The sequence below is a fragment of the Micrasema longulum genome, unplaced genomic scaffold, assembly GCF_059751315.1.
Source record: "Micrasema longulum isolate JH-2025_06_02 unplaced genomic scaffold, ASM5975131v1 h1tg001324l, whole genome shotgun sequence".
NCBI classification, from domain to species: Eukaryota; Metazoa; Arthropoda; class Insecta; order Trichoptera; family Brachycentridae; genus Micrasema; species Micrasema longulum.
In genome coordinates, this window is record NW_028278511.1 from 70541 (window position 1) to 86650 (window position 16110).

Here is a 16110-nt window from a genome sequence, read left to right on the forward strand (position 1 = left end):
TTGAGTAATAGTTTTGATTTAAGGTAATTTATAATTATAGATTCTGATTACAGACTTCTAGAATTTATAATTATAGAAGTCTGTAATCAGAAGATAAATCTCACCCGCATAAATAAAGGTTTTAGCTCTTTAACTTCACAAAGATCAACAGATGAAAGAATTGAAGGAATATAGATGTTAAAATTTGGGCAGAATGGTGCATGTTACGCAGTGTGTTAGTGGCCACTTAAACCAGCCATTGACAGGTCATAAGCCCTATAGATGCCTAGACATCTATATTATCTTCTCTTAAATGTTCTTCATCTCTGTTGTAATATGTTAATATAAACAGCTCCCCAGGGAGTTGAACCCAGTCCTTGTCTACAAACCTACATACTAGGCAACGCCTGAAAATATTATTTTTTCAATTTCTATGGACCAGTTATATATATTATACTATATATATTATACCAAATATAGGCAGAATGGTGAATGTGTAAAGTGGCCACTTAAACCAGCCATTGACAGGTCATAAGCCCTATAGATGCCGAGACATCTATATTATCTTCTCTTAAATGTTCTTTATCTCTGTTGTAATATGTTAACAAATTTAATGCCGAAACTTAAAAACTTTTATGTTTTTTTTTTTTATTGGAAGAAAAAGTTTGAGAACCCCGCGCGAGAAGCCGAAAAATAATTACGATTACAAGTCCAATTCAACATTCAACCCCTTCTCTGTCGGGTATAATAATCCAAGTCGCATTACTGGGGGCCATAATGAACACCGCTGAGTTACTGGCTCGTGCACCCCGCCCAGTTGCTATACGCATACCTAGTATAGCTACAAGCTACTGCCTACTGCCCCCTACTTGAAACTTGAAAGAGGATATTAAAATTATCATTAGTATCAATCCTCCCGTCCAAAACTTGAAGAATTGTTGGATTTTAAAGGTGTAAAATTTCCATCAACCATTCAATTACTGAATATTATTTATTTATTTATTATATATATACGGCCTAAGCCAATTACAACAGTTACATGAAGAAACATAAATGCAAGAAACTGAACAAAAATAACATAAAACTATTTAGCAAAGACAAACAAGGGCAAAACAATATATTCAAAAAAACGACAGACCAAAAACTTTGAGCTAAACCATGCCAATCCACCTTCATCCCACACTGTTTAGTCGCGGAGAGATCTACGAAAAGCCGGAAGATCTATCCCAAAAAATTCCAAGTCGTGTGATGAATTGACTAATCTACACATTCTGGACATAGGGGCATAAAAACCAAAGTTGCTCTTAGAAGATTTTATAAATAGCAGATTTTGACTTCTGGTGACACGGTTGGGAACATGAAAAGAAATTGATCGCAACAGAGATGGGACATCACTTAAAGCATTAAGTATTTTGAAAATGCATATAAGGTCCATCTATATTATGTTCATTTGTTTGTTAAGGAGAGAACCGAATTAAGAAAAGTAGTGTCGAATGTATCTTTATATATGTAATTCCTCTGTGCGCGTGATGTCACTGAACTCCTCCTAAACGGCTTAACCGATTTAAGTTTAATGTGTATCGAGGCTATACTGACAGAATGCATTGAGTCAACAGTCTTTACATATTTTAAATATAGGTGCAAGATGTTGATTTAAAAATTCGTGCTATGTCTAGAATTTTCATTACTCTTTCAAAGCTTTAAAATAAAAGAAAATTGTGGGAGAAATAATGCGTTGAAAGAAAAAAAGCTTTAAATGCGATTATCTCGGAACTTGTTTTAATTACTTAATGCATTCTGACAGTAAAGCCTCGACATCAGGCGCGTTCCGTCCATAGATATTGTGGATGCGGCGCATCCCTTGAAAATTAATAAATAGTATGAATTTTAGAAAAAAAAAAACATTATAAATACGAAATAAAGCCTTCAAATATGGATTCCTAAAATTCTCACTGAGAACGTTCGGTTGCACGCGATTCAAACCATAACTTCAGTATACATACTTAGCTACATATGCGTATTTCCTATACCAACGTACGTACTGAATATCTAGGTATCTTGTTCTTGATAGTATTTGATGTATACGCGGGATGCTGCTTGTCGAGTTGCGTCTAGTTCCCATAGCAATTGTTCAAATTTTCGCGCACGCGCTTTAGGTTCATAAGGCTTTAGATTTCTCTTTCCAGAAAGCATCAAACTTGTATAACGCAAAGAAATAACGACTCTAATAACGTTTATCATAAAGTTTGAAGTAGCGCATTATTGACACTTGACCCAAATTTAAGGACGATTGTCTCGGGTCTTGTTTTAGGTGTTTTGATGTTTATATTGTTTATCTCCTTTTCACACCTACGGAGACTGTCCTGGAAGACCATCGATGGCGATCTTTCAGCTTTGTTCGGCGGAATCAAGGGACGCGGAACTGACGTTGGAGGAGGCGAGAGTGCTGGCTAACAATCAGGTCTCCCGGAGGCGTCTGGTGATGTCCACATGCTCCACTTAGGAGTGGAAAAAGAATAAGAAAATTTAATGCTTCTCCTCTGGACGCGCTTGTGCTCCGTCAATTATTGATTATTATAACTGTGATGGACAACTTATAGAGCGTATTAAATAATTATAAATAAACCTACTAAAATAAGGAACATGATGGTTTTTTGTCAGCATCCTTACAGATAAAAGTCACTGCACGCGCCTGTTCAATTTTATTTTGAAATTGTATAATTTTAATATGTTTTCTATGTGATATTGCCGTTTTTTGTAGATATTTCTTGATGAAATTAATTCTTCTACAGAGGAATTTTATTCATTATTTATTAATAAAATTCCTCGGTTGAGTTAATTAATTTGCCCAACGAGCGCTTTCACGTAAGTACGCATTTTCAGAATTGATAAACTGTTTACAACATTTTCAACTTTTATAATATTTTGTACCAGGTTTTTGGGAGATAAAAATATCAGTTAAGTATTTTATTTAAGGACAGACAACATAAACGTAATTACTATCAAAATCATTTTCTGTGTGTACTATCTTCACACGTATGAAAAAAATTTGGCGGTAGAAGTACAGTATTTTGTCATTGTCTTGTGTGGTATAATATTTGACGTGAAACTTTATTTTGATTTATTAAAAAAATATTTATTTATTTACAAGCAAACGAAGACACGTGTGCCAGCTACACGGGACGTAAATCCTGCGTTGAGTTGAGACGAACAGATCTTATAATACACAGTAATAATTAATATGAAAAAATATAATAAGAACCATTTTAAAAATAGTAATTGCAACAAATATGATCAATGAAACATATTAATATTTTTTTCTAGGAAAAACAGCCGAATTTGAGTTCATAATCAGAGGGGAAAAAATGTTTTTTGATCAACAAAAAATATGAAACACCTGAAAAATATGGTTAAAAAATAAAAATATTATATGGTTAAAATCACTCACCATTCCATTTTCCATGCCAGCATATGGTGACTGGAATCCAGCTTTTTCTGTGACTGCAAATAATAAATTCAATTTAAATAAATAATTTTTAAAAATAGGCGGCATTTCTTTGAGCAAGTGCGTCGCATGTACAGGGTTAATACAATATAATTATTTTATTTACTGGAGTGGTGATAATTTTACAGAACTCTATAATACAATTTTAATTGTCAATAAATGCTTACTTTCGAATAAAATAGTATCAATTTCTTCAAAACACAAATACCTACATTTCCTAGCATCAAGTAACCACCTGGCCAAACACTTTACTATTGGTTTTCCTCATAATTATAATCTATGTACACGCCAAGCATGACGCGTTCAATGATTATTTAAGTACCTAGGCTCGTATACGAGGACCTTCGGTCTACATAATCTTCAAATTCGTTTGAAAATACCCTAATAAGGAAAAAAACTTTCCGGATTTTTTGTTTATAAAAAAATTAAATGGCAAAAATATTTTCACCATTTTGACCGGTCATTGGCTGGTTTAAGTGATCACTTTACACACTGTGTAACATTAACGATTTTTGCCGATGTTTAAACATCTGTATTTCTCAAATTATTATATCTGTTAATTTTAGTGGCATTTCTGTTGGTAAAAAATAAATACTTGCGTTTTTATGATTTAAACAAACATTTTAATTTTGAGATCATTTTCAACGAATTGTAAACAACTCACTATTCGAAAACGGGTGTCAAATTGTGTTAAGGCGGGGTTCGAACCTCGGACCATTGATCCGTGAGTCCGCGACCTAGCCACGGGACCACAACCCGGTTTAAACTGTGTAATACTCCCCAATTTACCTACATATGTAAGGAAACCTTCATAAGTAGGAGATACTCCGGTCTATTATTAATATGGTTCATTTATATAGCGCCATTTTTGTGAAAATCACCTCAGGAGCGGTGTACAATAAGTATCCCAACACGTCTTGCAGCTTAATAGCGCATGGACGGTTGGGATCCCAGTTCCTCGTTTTTAATTACGATATAATTAAATAATATATAAGAGCTTGTACGTCTTGAAGCTACAGAGCGCATAAATAGTTGGAATTCCAGACCCTAATTATAAAATGTAAGTATTAGTTGTTAACAGAAGTCGTCAGTTTTATTTTTAAATGGTAAAGACATACATCATTCGAAAATAAAAATCCGCTCTACAAAATATTATTGAATTTGATTTCAGCCCTTAAAATGGAATGTCAAGTAGACGAAAGTAAGCATTTTCGACACCTTTTTCTGTTCGCTTTCAATCGAGGTAATAAAGAAGAAAACAAATAAGGTGAATCTATTGAGTAATTTGTGGTAAAATTGACCCAATATGAAATAATTAGACAATTCATGACATTTACACACGAAAGCTAGATTATCAAACGTCTAGTATTATTTATGTGCCACCCTGTACATGTTATCACAAATCAAATTAAAAAGCAATAATAATAAACAAAATGGCAATTTAATGAGGTCTTCCCATACAAGATAAGGCCAAGCTACCTAGATAACCTCTTTACATTGGTATCATTTTTGTCATAATTTCATAAACATTTAATTAATTATACGAGATTACTAAAGTAAACACATCGTAAATTATGCTAATCACCAAACAGCTTTCATTAAACGTGCGCCAAATTGCATTGAATCGCATAAAATCGACTTTTCCGAGTAACTTTTTTCGCAGCACTTAATTTAAATCGCGTCTTTCGAGTCACCTTTTTCGTAGCACTTAATTAAAATCGCATCTTTCGAGTCACTTTTTTCGTAGCACTTAATAAAAATCGCATCTTTCGAGTCACTTTTTTAGTAGCACTTAATTAAAATGGCTTCTTTCGCGGCACTTAATTCAAATCGCTTATTTTGATGTATTTTTATTCGCGGCACTTAATTTAAATCGTTTATATTGAATCACTTTTTTAGCAGCACTATCGCTTCTTTCAAGTCACTTTTTTCACAGCGCCAATTCGAATTGAGCTTTTTCCGAGCCACCTTTTTCACAGCTATAATTTAAATCGTCCTATTTGAGTGGCTTTTTTCACTAATATCTGTTTTAAATCGCCTTTTGTTTATTTATAGATCCTATTTTTTTTACTAAATGTTAATAAATATTTGTACATAAAAAATATTGATATTGTGTGAGAAATAATTGAAACAAGAGGGGGGGGGGGGGTGAAGGAAGTGGTGTGAGTTTATTATACCTACGTATAGGGTGACCATTTATTTTTTATTCATTTATTCATTCAAAATTACAAAATTAAATATTTATGAACTTATTAAGGCTTTTTAGGCTATGCCCGTGTCAAGCCACAATAAATAACAATAAAAATACAAAGTAAAATTAATTGGATCAAATTATAATGACACAGAATAACAATCTAGAAAAAAGGTAAATGTAATAAATAATCAAATTATAAAGAATACAAAGCAAAAAAGATAATCAGAAATCATTTTTAAAATATAAATTATACAAATTAAGAATCACACATAATCAAATATACAAAATAGTGGTATCAATAAAATTAACATAATAATAGTAAAATATAGTAGTATAAAATAAAAAAAACAAAATAAGAGTATCATTTAAATTAACAGAAAAAGAATATATATATTTAAAAGCATAATTGAAATGATAATTGAGACATGTTTTCTAGAAACTCACTCAAGTTAGAAATATAAGAAATAGGAGCAATAAATCATATGCCAAATAAAAGTACGTACTAAATTAAATTATACAAAAATACATAATGAAAAAAACACAAAAATTATTAATATATATAAAAAGCAAATAAAAGTAAAAGGTATGGAAGGAAAGCAGATTTGTAATTTAAATGGAACATCGTGTAATGGGCTAAATGAAAAGTTTGTTTAATTATTGATAAAAGGGACATTACTTTTCGTAGTCTTCCTAATGTGAAATATTTCCATATTATTTACTTTAAACCCTATGTTTTTTGCATGAAAGATTTTAGCTCCCGTATCTGAATTGAAGTTACGAAATAATTTGATTTGGTGATTTGCGAATATGGAGAAATTGTGATTGTAAAGGCACCTAATGTGTTTTTAACACGAATCTTAACATGAAACAGTAAACCTTCTTCTATTAACTCTTAAAAGACTGTGGTAAATAATCCCTTTGCGCACGGTGATGTAACATCGTGTTACCGCTAGTAAAAGACGGAATATTCTAAAATTCCGACATTTAAAAAAAAAAACAAAAAACATGGAGACATACTGTTTAATATTTCGTTTTCCATAATTTATGCAAATAAAAATAAAATTTAGCCCTGGTATAGCAAAATAAATTAAAAATAATAAAGTATCTTTTGTATTAATAAAAGATAGTAAAACTGTAAGTACAGTCTTTTACTCTATCTGTGCATTACACATACCATGTTAGTCTGAAGATTTATCCAAAACGAGCGTGAAGTAAAAAACGTTCTCACGAGACGATTTTCACGGAATGATATCAACGCGGATAAGTATTTAGCAATTTATGTGGAACCTACTAGGCAGTCGACGTAACCCGACGTTTAGTAGGTAACAAACACAACCATAATTTCATATATTTTTATCGGTATTCGTAGTATGTGATATTTCCCTATTCTAGCAACTTAAAAATGATTCTAAAAGGTTTTAAAAAAAAAAACTATTATACGTTTTCGTTCCAGTTTCATATTAGAGATACATAACAAGCAATGCTTAAGTTTCTTACGCCGTGTTCTACACTTATTACATTGTTCTTCTACTCGTGCCTCCCCTAGCCCACTATGGGGGTTGCAATAACGCCATTAGATCCCGTGCCGTACACCACACAGTATAGAAGTGCTCATAGCTGTATGTAGCATAGGGCCGCACGCGGACCAGCGGAGCGGCAACCGTGACGTCAGAACAGGGACCCAACTATCTCATACTCCTGGAGGGCTGCAGACGATTTGTGGAGGAGGGAAATTCAAGCGAGACTGGCTTACAAGTTTGAGAATTGCTTCAAATGTTGCCAAGTTGTTAATTTTCAAAAATAGCATATTTTTCTAAGTGCTTTTTGTGTTTTAATCCATGCTCGCTCTCCAGCAGCTCAATCTCAAATAACTATCAACGTTGTTTGATTATGTTCAAATGCTTGCAGACTGGCTGGATTTCCTCCCTAGGGAGTTGTTCATATTTAAATTTATTTCAACAGAGAGGGATTTTTTCTTCTTTTTTTCTGCAAGCATTTGGACATAATCAAACACTGTTGAATATACTACCTGGTAAAAGAAGGAGTATAAAAATTAGAAAATTGTTTTCAGGCGTTGCCTAGAAGGTGATTTGGTTCAGCCGGATGAATCTCACCCACGTGATAAAGGTTTCAGCTCTTTTACTTCACAAAAGTCAACAGATGAAAGAGTTGAGGAAATGTGGATGTTCAAACATGGACAGAATGGTGAATGTTACACAGTGTGTAAAGTGGCCACTGACACCAGCCAATGACAGGTCATAAGCCTTGTAAATGCCTAGACTTCCACATTCTCTTCTCAAAAAAAAAAATCACTCTCTGTTGAAATAAATTTAACTATCAACGTGCTTAAAAACATGCCAAGCATTTGAGCGATCACAATGAACAATAATGAAGATGCTTAAGTTATCGCAGTCATGAGTCAACGCTCGTGTCGGTTTGTTTTTTGTATTCCTCGTAAATAAATACAGGTCACTGACGACGAAAAATCGGCGTTTGCTATAAAAAATAATAAAATATACTGCTTTTCCAAAATAGTAAGGAGTATCTAATTCAAAAAAGTAAAAATTAAATTACAATTACTATGGCGACTACTTTTCTTGACATTTGGCTTGCCAACCGCGGTACCGGCTAAATGCAATGAATACCATGATAAATAACTAATAAATAAAATAGCAGTTTTGTAATATTTTCCATATTCACAATGGTGAAATTCAAATATGTGATTGCGCAGCAGGATTATACGTCGCGAAACGTAAATATTTTGACATTTAATATTAGGTGTTCGCGGATGTTTCATTGTGATCGCGAATACGATAGACAACCATGGTGAGAAATTGTTATCACGTCGATAATTATTTGTGATTGAGCTACTGTTATATATGTGTATATAAATATTTCATTTAAAAAAGAGAGAGATCGAGTCTTTTATTCTATGAAGACTTATGTAACATTTTTTATGACAAAAGTTTGTCGACCCCTGGGATGTCTGATATTACGCGGACGAGTAAACCATAATAATTAAGAATATATTTGACAAATCCACATAAGACCCCTTGCATTAACTATAGCGGGGATCAGTGCAACATTTTTATCAACTTATTAAAATAGGGTGAATGTAGTTCGGCAACTCTTTTCATACGCAATATCGGAGGGCGAATAACAAGGGATGTCCCGTAGCGTAAAAGGGGACAAGTGGATACGATTTTTTAAAGCAAGTGGTTAGTTAGCTTTAGCGCGATTTATTAACAACAATGTAGTTGGTGTTTCCAAAAATACATTAAAAAAAAACAATAAAATTAAATACCAACATGAAGGATGTGTGATAATTGATATTTACATATAAGTTACTATAGTCCTTAAAATATAGCTTGATTTAAATGACAGCTGCCAAAGTAATGTCAATAGTGATGGGAAATTACTGATCACTAATCATGTACCGATCAAATCGATTTTATCAGTTTTTTCATGCAAACATGAAACTCTGTTTCCGAAAATTGATATAAAAACGCAAAAACAATCCTATCAATAGTAGGTACCTGTTTATGATTGAATTCCAAATCTAAAAATAATAGATATTCAAATATTGAATTTAAGTAGGTACCTAAGTACTTGTTTGTGTTTAAATTCGTTCTCGTAATTTCCACAATTATTATTATAAAACATTTAAATTTGTAAGTGAAAATTCTTAATGGAAGTTCAATGTAATTTATTATAAAAAATAAAAGACGATATATACTTAAATCCACAAGTTGGAATTAAGACTGATTCTTTCTGGCTGCGATACGATCCGACTTACTATTTAATGATGCTAACACTTACACACGCCTGAACACTTACTCCCACATACACACAAACACACCTATGCATTTACTCTCATACATATACACACCTTTCTGTTGTACCACAATTTAATATGTATATATAATTTTTATTTAGAAACTTCGCTGGTCTGTCCTTAAACCATATCTTTTTCATTATATTATCACATTGTCTACTGTTTGTTTCTGTAAAATAAATAAATAAGCAAGGTAAAAAAATAAGCAATTCCTATACAGGGTGTTCTTTAAACCCTGTCACATCCGAAACCACGATGATCAGTATGGGCAAGAAGACATATTAGCATATTAAAAAAAAATATAAAGAACAAAGAAAAATTTAAAAAATAAAATATTTAAAAAATAAATGGTTGCTTACTTCTACAGGGGAGAAGTGAGGGGCGCGCGGCGCAGTATCAGACTCCCCCCTTCTCGTTTCACCCCTGCAGAAGTAAGAAACCATTTGCTGTTTTTGATATTTTATTTTTTTGAATTTTATTCGTTCTAAAAAAATATTTTAATGTTCCAATTTGTATTCTTGCTTATACTGATCATTGTGGTTTAGGACGTGACAGGGTTTAAAGAACACCATGTATATATATTTTTAAAAAAAACGGAAAATTTCACGCTGAACGTTTCTTCGTTATGACGTTTGCTTTTTTACATAAATAAATAAGTACCAGGGACTCCACCCCTATTTAGTTCGGCTTATCCCCGTGACCGCTCTTGTCCAGCCGAGCGTGTGTGCCCAGGGATGCATCTTGTGTGAAATCACATAACACATTGTATTACCCGCCATGGGAGGGGGGTGCTTTGCGCCGTACGCCGACATAATTGTTAATATTTATTTATCGAGTATTGTGTGTGGCATATTAATGTTCCGCGAGTTTGATCGCAAGCCCCTGACGTTTTGGTGAGAGAAAATTTCAAAAGCTCACTAATACAGAACTTGAACAAAAATCTCATTTAGGTTTACTGTTCATATACCACGTATTATTCAAAACTGACTCGGGATTACTAAGATAAACTCGGATCATGTAACAAAACAAATTCAAGAATGGATACACAAGAACACTTTATTATCAGAAGAATTTTTTTATTTATTTATTTAATTTTTTGTACATAATGGTCATTGTTCACATTGGCGGGCATATTGCCAAATGGCAATTTCTTCCAACCAACCAATAAAATAACAGTTTTATTTTTATTATTCAAGTTAAAACATATTCAATAGAAAATAGAGATTAAAAAAAAGCTTAAGATATTTAAAAATATAAATAAATGTATTTGTGAATAAATTACCTTAAATCAATACCATTCCTGAATAGCAAAAAAGAGGAAAGGAGAGATTAAGGAAGAGAAAGGAGGTGTTTCTTCAGACGTGATTTAAACAGAGATACTGTAGTAACATCTTTGATGGTGGATGGGAGATGATTTCAGTCGAGCCGCATGGACACTATATGAGTTAGAGAAGAATGTGGACGGGTATTAAGAGTGCTTTGATAATTAGAACAAAGTGGTTAACCATGAACTGATAAGCGTTGAAATTTTTCACGAAGGTATATAGGAGCGTTAGGACTATGAATTACGTTAAACAGAAGTGAGAGGGAGTGATAGTCTCTCCGCTGTCTAATTTTGAGACATTTCAGATGCCTACGATAATCAGAAATGTGGTCATATTTCCTAATACCAAAAATAAACCTTATGCATGTATTCTAAAGTCGTTCAAGTTTATCGAGTTGCTCACAGCTTAAATCAGTCATGGAAACATCAGCGTAATCTAGAATGGTAGTAGTAATGCTTGTACAAGGGTGTATTTAGAATTAATGGGTAAGAATTTTTGCAACCTTCTAAGTGAGTGTAGACTGAAAAATATTTCGCGGCTTGATTCGTTAGTACGAGCTCGCCAGCATAGATGTTCATCCATTTGTACTCCTAGATTTTTTACGGATTTCCTGTATTGAATATTGGTACCATTGACCTTAAGAGGATTAAGTGATGATACGTCTACCAATTAAACACTGGAAGAAAGGCGCGTGGTCTGGAAGATCGGTCCGTAGAACACGCGACGAGCGAGCGGTACGGTTGTCCGGGGTCGGGTCAGAGATGTCAACCGAGGGATGTTTTCAATGTTGCCAGTCGATAGCGATCATTGGGTCGCTATCTGGCTACAATCCTCCGCATTATTATTATTCCCAAATATTTCAGTTTTCAGACTATTTCCTAAATCTAAGTCGTAAATACTTGTGTTGAAAAAATGGGAAAACAGTTATGGTACAGTGGGATTTGAACCTCGGATCTTCGATCCACGAGTCCACAATAGGGTTTTAGATTATTATCATTATTATGGATAACTTATACAGCGCCGTTTTCGTAATATACTTCAGAGGCGCTTTACAAATTGATTTTGTGAATATTGATTTTATAGGCAGTCAAAAATATTATGAAATGAGAAAAAACAATAATGAAAAAAATATATATACAAATTCAAACAGACGGTTAAGAAACACGTATGTGTTAAATAAATTATATATTAAATCCGACATTCGAAGTAAAAAAATGATAGCTTGTTTTGACACAACGGCGTTCTTCTAACAAACTCGCCCTGATACAATTATGTAATATTTGTATTTTTGTTTCTAATCAGTCACTGATTAATGTCCAGTTGCATAAAAAGGGGTAAGTTGAATAAAGTTTAAAGTTAATTTTTTTGCGCGGATTTACGTAGGGTAATTTTTCTGTATAGCATTCGATATAATAATATATTCATAAAAATATGCGTATTAATAGGTACTTATATATTTTAAAGCTTTTTTTTAACATTATAAAACCTAATTACATTATATTTTATACTTTCTTTACAATAGGTACAAGGATTTTTATTTAATCGCAAGCAAATTTTGTGGGGTCATTTACCCAATGGACATAAGGCTAACTGATGCTGACATACTTATTATTATTATTATGGATAACTTATATAGCGCCATTTCCGTAATAAAATACCTCAAGGGCGCTTTACATAGTGATTCTATTGTTAAATAAATTTAATTGAAGCTTTTAAATTTGTAATTTAATTAAAACAATTTATTTTGTTGTCACATGCTACGGATTTATTCAAATGATTTAGAGAACAGGTGGGTTTTAAGTTTTTTCCGAAACATCACTTCAATTTCACAGCCTCGCACCTCTGCTGGGAGAGCATTCAATGCCATAGGGCCTGCGACCGCAAATGCGCGTTCACTTAATTTAGTGCGCTGTTTGCGTAGAGGTATAATAACTTTTCCTCTCGCCGTAGACGTAGCTGATCTAAGCGTGAGACGCCTGTCAGCTAGTTCATCTGGAATGCGTAGTTCCCTTAGATATTCCGGAGCAGAGTTGTGCAGTGACTTATACATACATGTATGTATACATTTCTCTTTATTTTTCTTTTTTTTTTTATACCCATGTTTTAATATTGTTTTTTTAATTTTTGTATAACTAACTAACTTATTATTTTGTATACATTTTTGTTTACATGTATTTTGTATTTTATATTGTAAAAGGCACTTGTGCCGTATGGTAAATATTTTTTTAAAAATAAAAAAATAATTGCATTTTTGCATTTTCTTCAAAACACACAAAAAGTTAGTCAAAAAAAACAACACATTTTGACATATACGAAACAATATTTTAACTTTAAGCATTATTTAACATAACTTTTTCCGATTCAACTGATACCTAATCAATTAGATTTTCATTATCACTTGCGTTCAAGCCTACTTTATCAGTCACGTAAATGGATCCGAACCCAGGAATCGTCCTTACTAGTTTTGGGAAAATATGGCGAGTGGTTTCGTATAAAATTACTCCACACTATTTAGGCTCCGTAGAACACTGGCGTTCCGAGGAACGTAGTTTAGGAAACCGTGACTTCGACCATTATTTTTTTCATGTCTGTGAAGAAGTCTTTCTAATCAACGTTCGTTTGCGGTTTTCAAATATTTTGACTTGTTTCAAATACTTATTCTAGGTACATTGAATATCTCGTAATTACACGTTGAAAAACATTTGTTACGATTTCAATATTTTAATTTAAAAAAAAAGTGAAAGTATTACATTTTCACTAACGCGTGTATTCCGATGACTAAATTTTGTTATATGGAAAAGACATCAATGATCGGTCCAATCGAAACTTTTCAACACACTGAAGAATATGTGAGAACATCTTGCGAGACTTATTTTTGGAATCTCTAAGTTCAGTTATATCACTCCACTACTACGGGGAATTACACTGGCTACGTTTACCACAGAGGGTGGAATACAAACTCTGTTGGCTTATGTATAAGTCACTGCACAACTCTGCTCCGGAATATCTAAGGGAACTCTGCATTCCAGATGAACTAGCTGACAGACGTCTTACGCTTAGATCAGCTACATCAACGTCGAAAGGAAAATGTATTATACCTCTACGCAAACAGCGCACTAAATTTGGCGAACGCACGAATGCTCTCCCAGCAGAGGTCCGAAACTGTGAGAGTGAAGTGATGTTTCGGAAGAAACTTAAAACACACTTGTTCTCTAAATCATTTGAATAAATTCTTAGCATGTGGTGACAATGTACATTATTTTTCTTAAATTAAAAAGTTGAAATTAAATTTTCATCAATGTTTGATTATGTCCAAATGCTTGCAGACTGGCTGGGTTTCCTCCCTAGGGAGTTGTTCATATTTAAATTTATTTCAACAGAGAGGGAAAAATAGTTGAGGAAACGTGGATGTTCAAACATAGGCAGAATGGTGAATGTTACACAGTGTGTAAAGTGGCCACTTAAACCAGCCAATGACAGGTCATAAGCCCTGTAAATGCCAAGACTTCCATATTCCCTTCTCAAAAATTTTTCCCTCTCTGTTGAAATAAATTTAAATATGAACAACTCCCTAGGGAGGAAACCCAGCCAGTCTGCAAGCATTTGGACATAATCAAACATTGTTGAATTACTACCTGGTAAAAGAAGAAGTATAAAAATTGAAAAATTGTTTTCAGGCGTTGCCTAGTAGGTGATTTGGTTCAGCCGGATGAATCTCACCCACGTGATAAAGGTTTCAGCTCTTTTACTTCACAAAAGTCAACAGATGGAAGAGTTGAGGAAACGTGGATGTTCAAACATAGGCAGAATGGTGAATGTTACACAGTGTGTAAAGTGGCCACTTAAACCAGCCAATGACAGGTCATAAGCCCTGTAAATGCCAAGACTTCCATATTCCCTTCTCAAAAATTTTTCCCTCTCTGTTGAAATAAATTTAAATTTTCATCTTTATATAATCACTTTGTAAAGCGTTCTTGAGATATTCTGGAGCAGAGTTGTGCAGTGACTTATATTTAAGCCAGCAGTTTGCATTCCACCCTCTGCGGTAAACGTAGCCAGCGTAATGCCCGAAGTAGTGGAGTGATACGACTGAACTTAGAGACTCCAAAAATAAGTCTCGCCGCGGCATTCAATACAGACTGAAGGCGAGACATTTATAGTTGCAATAAATAAATTTCCGCAATAGAATATTCGACCCCTTTAATACACTTTCGGCACTCTTCATCACACTTTTGACCCTTTATTATTGCCGCGATGACGTCACAAAGCACTCTCATCACCATCGTCGGGGTTTAATAAGCACGCAGCGTATACGCATATGTCTATGTAGAGGGTGGCCGAATAGGGAGTATTTACTTGTGACGAGAAACCCGCCTTGTTCAATTATAAGGGGTGATCGTTCATTAGAAGTAATTCGATTTGCAGGGCAATTGAAAGAGATACATGGTTCTGTTTGTGGAGAAAAGAAAAAAACAGTTTGAATTTGTCAAGTCCACGTTAAATTAATAAACTCAAGTATCGTTTACGCGTGGACAATACATACGATAGACATGACAGTATTTTATAATAAAGTTTATATTTAAAGCACTAACTTTGTGGTTATTCATTAAAATAAAATAAATAAAACAACTTTGTTTTTAACTACTAATTTATATACGCTATATAAATCAGCCAAATATTATTATTATTATTAAATCTAGCCCCTTATTACATTTTTTTAAATCTGTTTTATTTGACAATGAAATTTAGAGTTTAAGTGATATTTTTAAAAACAAATTTATAAAAATAGAAGTTAGATTAGAAGTCTTGCAGCTACTGAGCGCATAGACGGCTTAAATTCTAGACCCCATTTACTAAATTTAGATATTTGATAGTTGATAACATTTACATAATACGATTTATATAATATGATAGCTTACATCACAAAAAGTCTTGCAGCTACAAAGCGCATCGACGAGTGGAATTTCAGCAACATAAGAATGATTTTAAAAAGTTTGAAATAAATTTTAAAAAACATGTATGATGGGTAAATGTAGAAAAAGCGAAGTCTGTGTGTAGATACATTTTATACTTTATAATAAATTATGGTATTTTTATTTTATAGCATAATAAGAACTCTTAATTCGCTTAGGGAAATGAATATTTAACAAGGAGAAGAGATAATATCACTGTCAATATTCCTCCGTTTAACACGATATGATAGCTAACATCACAAAAAGTCTTGCAGCTACAAAGCGCATCGACGAGTGGAATTTCAGCAACATAAGAATGA

The 16110-nt window shown here is 33.2% G+C and overlaps 1 protein-coding gene across 1 annotated transcript in view; it reads right to left on the bottom strand.

Moving 5' to 3' along the window:
* LOC148275879 (uncharacterized) overlaps positions 1-16110 on the bottom strand; it is a 65024-nt gene that overhangs the window by 18201 nt on the left and 30713 nt on the right. The window contains exon 2 of the mRNA XM_088235083.1: positions 3428-3480. Coding sequence (XP_088091209.1) covers positions 3428-3480 — 53 coding nt within the window. The remainder of the gene's footprint in view (positions 1-3427; positions 3481-16110) is intronic.